This window comes from Rhagoletis pomonella, unplaced genomic scaffold (assembly GCF_013731165.1).
Source record: "Rhagoletis pomonella isolate Grant_MI unplaced genomic scaffold, Rhpom_1.0 Rhpom_scaffold_06327, whole genome shotgun sequence".
In the NCBI taxonomy this organism is placed as follows: Eukaryota; Metazoa; Arthropoda; class Insecta; order Diptera; family Tephritidae; genus Rhagoletis; species Rhagoletis pomonella.
In genome coordinates, this window is record NW_023464859.1 from 1 (window position 1) to 6,943 (window position 6,943).

The 6,943-nt window shown below is 31.3% G+C and overlaps 1 protein-coding gene across 2 annotated transcripts; it reads left to right on the forward strand.

The window, feature by feature from the left end:
- The first annotated feature begins 6,420 nt into the window (after positions 1-6,420).
- On the forward strand, positions 6,421-6,943 carry LOC118755463. 2 transcript variants are annotated; one of them, XM_036490294.1, is made up of 2 exons: positions 6,421-6,770; positions 6,870-6,943. In XM_036490294.1, exons 1-2 carry the CDS (start codon positions 6,510-6,512, stop codon positions 6,906-6,908), a joined length of 300 nt encoding a protein of 99 aa, XP_036346187.1. In that variant the 5' UTR covers positions 6,421-6,509; the 3' UTR covers positions 6,909-6,943. The 2 variants fall into 2 exon arrangements, with proteins under 2 accessions (XP_036346187.1, XP_036346186.1); XM_036490293.1 differs by having other exon boundaries at positions 6,835-6,937.

The window sequence follows — 6,943 nt, forward strand, 5'->3', positions numbered from 1 at the left end:
AAAAAAACAAAAACCTGCCAAATCTTCGTTTTAAAATATTTTTTTTTTTCATGTTTAAATTTTTTTTATATGATTATATTAATAAATGACTAAAATTAGAAATAAATGGAATGCCTTGTACAAAGTTGATATTCTGGTGATTTTTTGTTTGTTTTATGTTACATGTGCGTTACCTTAATTCACAAAGGCCCTAATCAGAAAACTTCATTATTTAAAGGAGAAGTAAAAAACATTATAAAAGGAAAATCAAATACGGCAAATACCTACAAATGTACGTTTTTTTTTTTAAGTGGCATACCTAACTCCGTTGTTTTTGGTACTAACACGTTAAAATTTTTAGTGCAATTGTATTTTAATATACATATCTTACCAAAATCTGTGAAAAAACACAGTTTCGAAAAAATTGTTGGTTAGGGCCTTTGTGATTTAAGGTATCGACCCTGCAAACTAAAGTTCCCGAAATCTTAATGAAATCTTTAGGAGTATCTCATTTCTCTAATGATTTTTTTACGAATCTTCAACGAAAATTATATAAAGTGGTTGACACGAACTCGTAAAAAAATTTCTGTATGAAAAATAGAGAAAATTTTGAAAAAATTCTGCAAGAAATTCTTCACATAGCAGCATTATTTTCATTCTCTTACCAATTTGTTCCGAAATTTCATAAAAGAATCGAAATGTGCACAGTGTACACTACAAACATTTTCTAAATCAATTTTTTTTTAAATTTTGATTGTTGCACAGGTCTCTAGCAATAATTTGGCTTTAACAGATTGAAAAAATATCAATTAGTTGACGAGTTATAGCCAAAAAACCATATAAACAATATGCTGAAAACGGCATTTGACTGCAAAGTTCGAAGGTCGATTAAAAAAAAATTCGAACTAACATAAACAAACGCCGCGATACGGGTCTTCTAATTTAGCCTCTATTTTCACCCCTCACTCTCAGAATCGACCTAACTTTTGCTAACCTGAATTTGTTCCTCAGTGTTTTAAGAGAAATTATCTCTGGCTAGTTTTATATTAAAACAAACAATAACGTACGCGACAATTTTTCTCGTAAGTAATAAAATGTATTTATTGAGAACTCTTCCCGCCACCGTTTCATTGTTTTACAACTATTCTAAATAATTTAAATGGAAAATTTGCAATTGATTTGTAATTGATTGAAATTTTCGTACTTACAATAACGCATGCGACAAACTTTAAAGGGTAATAAAATGTTTTTTACTTCGGTTGGAAAGAAAATTTTACTGTATATCTTTAACTGGAAGAATTCTCGCTTAAGAATTGTAATCTACATTACCTGCGACGGCCAATATACAAATGACATAGACAAATAATGTTTTTGCATAACGTACGCGACATTAGAATACTATCAGAAGCAAATCAAAAAATTACCGTTATTCGAGCTCTAACTTCTCCTTTTTCTCATTTTTATAGTTAGTTGTTTTTGCAAATTTGATTTTAAGATGTAATTGTAATGTTTCAAATCTCTTAATTTAGTTAATAGGAAAGAGAAAATAGTTCATTCCATTAGAGAAAACTGAGTCGAAGAGACATTCAGTTTTACTCTTCCATTTTTGAGTTTTAAAATTCCAATAAGCTGAAATAATAATAATAATAATAGATTGGCGCTTACACATTTGTTAGTGTTTGGCCGAGCTTCTCCTCCGGCTTGTGGCGTGCGCCTTGATTTGTCACACAAAGCGGAGGGACCTACAGTTTTACGCCGACTCCGAACGGCGATTGTATTTTTATGAGAAGCTGTTTTTCATGGCAACAATACACTCGGAGTTTTGCCATTGCCTGCCGAGGGACGACCGCTGTTAAGAAAAAAACCTTTTTCTATATTTTTTTTGCGATGTTGCTTTGACCAGGGCTTGAACCCAGGTGCTGAAGAGTGAAAGCGCGCACTGCTTTCCACTACCCCACAGCGGCCGAAGCTGAAATACTTCTATAATATAAAAATTCGAGTATTTTTCTCTTATTAATTCGTGTAAAAAACCCTTTTCAGTTGTTTTTATTTTTAACCGACTTCCAAAAAAGGAGGAGGTTATCAGTTCGTCGGAATATTTTTTTTTTTTTATGTATGTTACCGCATAACTTTGGACCACGTCAACCGATTTCGATAATTCTTTTTGCATCGGAAAGGTAGTGTCTTTTTTGCTAAAAATTACTTGTTTCAGTCCTGGTTGACATTTTCATGGAAACACCCATATTGAAAATCTCTGTATTAATCGACACTTTGTACAAGCGCTCTACAAACATCAAAACGAAATACATACCTCTGTACATACATACAAACACTACAACGAAATACATACAGACACCACGCTTACTTTTCCCCGAACTCCCGCTTCAAACGAACAAGAAATTCATTCATAAAAGCAAAAACTTTCATTCATAAACTCGCGCACACCCTGCACACTTGCCCCGCTACAAGCATTTGCCGTCCACAAGTTGATTTTCGGCGCGGCGATGACAAAATCTAATAATAGAATATGGTTGAATAAAAAATTGTGTATTTTAATTGGAAGTAGGGTTCAATCGGTACAAGTAAATACAAGTTTTTTTTACTCGATACGTTTTTGTTCGGTATCAAGTAAGTATCTAAAAAAAGTACTTGGTATCGAAAGAGTAATTTCTACTAATTTTATCATTGCAACAGCAACTCAACAAATGACGCCCGTTATTGGAGTTTTCGCGAAAAGTGTGGTCATGTAGTAGAGAAAGTAGAAATCGCTTGTCTGGAAAGCATTTAGAAAAGTTATTGTTTCTTGCCAGTGTGCCCCAAAAGCTATTTTTTTCATAAATATTTTGTGAATAATATACTTATATGAAGTAATATATGTAATTATAACTAATATTGTTCCTCAGCAATGTACCAAAAGAAACAATACAATTTTTTTTTTCATAAATAGGGGTGACCTTATGGATAAGTGTCGGATTTTTATTTTTATTTTCAAATTAATTTTAGTTACTTTTTTATAAAAAAATATAGTTCATTCTATGACGAAAACCATGTAAATCCAAGTTTCAAATTTTGTACAAAAATTAAAAGAAAATCAAAGTTTAACCAAAATTAAACACTTTTTATTCAGAATAAAAAGTGTGGAATTTTGATGAAAACGTACTAGCGCAAAAGAGAAGGCACAAGTTGTCCATTCTGATTATTTACGTTCTTTGATGAAACTTTGTTGATTTGCTTTTAATTTTGTACAAAGTTTTAAACTTTGATTAACAAGATTTTTGTTATGGAATGAACTATATTATTTATAAAAAAAGTGAATAAAAATAATTTGAAAATAAAAACAAAAATAAAAATCCGAAACTTATCCATATTGGGTGACCTATACACTCATATGACTGAAAAAATTATAACCAATACTGTTCCTTGGTAATGTACCACAAATATTAATTAATAATTATTTTGTATTCTTGCTAAATTACTTAAATATATACGTTTTCTATACCTGCAACTTTATTGGATTTTTATTTAATTTTGACATACAATGTTTTAAGCTATGATAAGCCGTAATCATACGACATTTTACAACAAATAAAATTATAGTTTAAAAAAATAAAACCTCCCTATTATAATTGCCATTCGTACTGTCATCAGGTATGTAACTTGAGAATAGAAATCGCTGCATCTTTTAGGCGCATCAATATTACATAGTTACATCCCGAGCTAATAAAAGGAAGGTAAAAATCTAAAAGTGGCAACAGTGTTCAAATCCCCCTTGCACACTTCTGTGATCAAGATAAAATATTTTTTCCGTTGGTTATTGAAATCATGCATCTGTACCGACCAGTGCGCAAAATTACTTCGCTTTCGTTTCCCCCGTCTTGTCTACGAATCTTCTTCTTCTTCAATAACTTCGCAAGCCACAGAAAAAGCAAAAACTAATTTGATTCAACCACCAAGTTATTTATTTCATTTTTATAAATACAACATAAAAAACCAAAGCATCGGTTCGGTGTTGAACAGTGACCGTATCGACAAAGCATCATCATAATTGCTTTGCCTATACCAACTATGCCACAGCACATCTTGAATGTCTCGCATCTTACAAGCTACATGTTTGATTCAAATTGCCAGTATGAATTCAAAAATTTTTACTCTTTCGTTGACATATCTACATCTATGTACAAAAGAATATATGTGCGTACTTGTGATTTTTGCTTGTAAAAATAAGCAAAAATGACCTGAAAAACCTACCAAAACCTATCAAAATTTTTATCCATATTAAATAACTAATTCTTATTAATATGTTTTATTGATATGTAGGTATGCTTTTATTCATTCATATATCACATACATATAAGGAATACATTTCTTGTAAATGATATTAAAGCGGTTTAAATATTTATGGCCTTATTCATAAAAAATAAAATAGGTTTAAATAGCTCTATGAAGTGACATTTTCATACAAATTTTCGATTTACAAAGCAGTTAAAGTCCTTTTTATTTTTTATGAATTTGGCTGTTAAAAAATAAGTCCTATAAAAATATGCTTGAAACGATAAAAATAAAACATCAAATTACTAATGGATTTTTAAAAAATTGATATCGTTGTTAACGCAATCAAATCTTCTTTCTTCTGATATGCGTATTTGTATACTTCGTATAAAAAAATTTAAGAAAAAACACTTAAAAGGAAAAAATACCTTTTTTTATAAAGAAAAATTATTTAAACAAAAAAACAAATAACCCATTTTTAAAAAATTGGTATCGTTGTAAACCCAAAAACGTTCTTAAACCCAAATTTTTCGTTTTATATACACAAAAAAAATATAATTAAAATAATTTTTTCATCATACGGTCAGTTTGTTCTTTTAGAGCGCATACATGGTTCCTTAAAAATGATTCCAGTATCTTCATTTATATATATTGTAACTATCACTATCTTGTAAAGAGAAGTGTATTTTTTTTTATCTAAAACTAATAAAGTTAGAAGGACGAAATTCGAGGATGTGGTAGTTAACATATTAGTCCTTGACATATATTTTTTTTTTCAAAAATAAATATTGGAAATTTCCAAGGATATTCAAGGATAAAGTCTTAAAAGGACATTTTCAATAATTAATCGTCCTGGTGCACCCAAAAATTAATTTTTTTCTACTCTACAGAATTTTCCCTTTTAATTGATACCCATATTGTTATTCTACAATGCACCGCATCCTTTGAATAATTTTTTTATTCAATCACATGCTTGTTTTTAGGCTTTATGTTTTTTTTATTTTTTTTTATATTAACAATACTAATTACAAATGATAACTAATATGAATTGCTAACATTATACTAATTAACAATACTAACTACAGAAAAACACGGCATGCTTTTATTCTGGTTTTAAAATTTATTTTATGTTCTTACATCTAAAAATTACATCTAAAAAGGACTATAGCTTGCAATTTGCAGAGTATATATTTAATTTAAGTACGGCTGATGCATGGAGCTCTGATGTCTGGCCATTAAGAGTGCTCGGAGCAATAAAAAGAAATAAAAAATTGTGCTCGGAGCAATAAAAATAAAAATTGTGCTCGAGCAACCAAAAAAAGGGGGCTCGGAGCAATTGCAAAAAAAAAATAAAAAAATAAAAAATAAATGAGCATATACACACATGTTTCACCAGCAATCAATCGCACAAAACCTAACCCAAAAGCCCCATTTGAAATGCCGACGGCAAATCAACCACGAATTTGGCAATTGCATTTTTGCATAATTTTCACATATTGATTAACATATCTACGTTTTGTAGTCAAAGCATATCTTCGAGCAACAATTTTCATATAATTAAAAAAATTTAAGCAATTTTCATGATTATTTTAAATAAATCAATACTGCGAAAAAGAGAAACGTGCATATACACATTTGTTTCATGTACCCGCAATCATTCGCAACATCTTACACACTACACACCAAGAATGATAGAATACAAGATTGCGCCAATCGAGCTGAGAGCAACTGGCCATGACGTCAAAATATACCAGAATGAGAGAGCAAAGACGAATTCAATAAGAAATAGAAGAAGAATCGAACAGCTGGGGCGAAATTGAAAGGTTTGTTTACAAAGTGCATAATAAATCGCGTATTTACGGAATTATTTAATTTTAAATGGTAAATTGGTTGTTTAAAAGTAAAGAATGTGTACTTCTTAATTGCAATGCAAATCGCTGAAAGTGTTAAAACACTGCAATCATTATAATGATTTGCATTTTTTCAGTAATTGAACAAATACCAGCGGGCCGCCAGCGGGTCAGTTGCTGGTAACAATTTGCAGAACGATTCCACGGTGATCGTTGCATCGTCGTCAATTAGTGAAATCAGTAAGCAAGCTTTTAAAATAAAGGAAAACCTCCTACTCCGCTATACATATAATTACTTTCATTATTTAGCTACTTTTCCGACAGCCGCAACAAACGCTGGCCCAAGCCTGCAAATTGTTGCCAGCAACTGACCCGCTGGCTGCCCACTGGCATTTGTTCAACTACTCAAAAATGCACTTTGTAAACAAACCTTTTGGGTGTTGGCCACATCAAGCGGCTCATCTGGATGAAATGAAAAGGCTGTTAGATGTAATGCAGCAACGTGCTCCCGGTGTTGAACATCAGTTCAAAGAAAAGTCAAATGAGTTGGAAATGGCGCAGCTTATCATACGCCAGTTGTCGGATAAGGCCAATGTAAACCAAGGCCGCAATCGGATAGAGACCTCGACGCAGACGCAATTTATGTACGAGCAACAGATTAGAGACTTACAAGTAAGTTAGAAGTAGAAGTGCATTTGAAGGCGTTTACATTATTATGTTTACGCATTTCTTACAGGCTATGGTGCAACAATTGACGTATGCCAAAGAAAGGAATTTATGATGGTCACAAATATATTGGCAAAAACATAGCAAGTGCATATGCCAAGTTGGAAAAATTGACAATG

Coding starts and splice junctions, on each gene's coding strand:
- LOC118755463 (XM_036490293.1), top strand. CDS start 6,510: ATGCACTTTGTAAACAAACCTTTTGGGTGTTGGCCACATCAAGCGGCT. Junction 6,771..6,834: donor AACAGATTAGAGACTTACAA/GTAAGTTAGAAG, acceptor CATTTCTTACAG/GCTATGGTGCAACAATTGAC.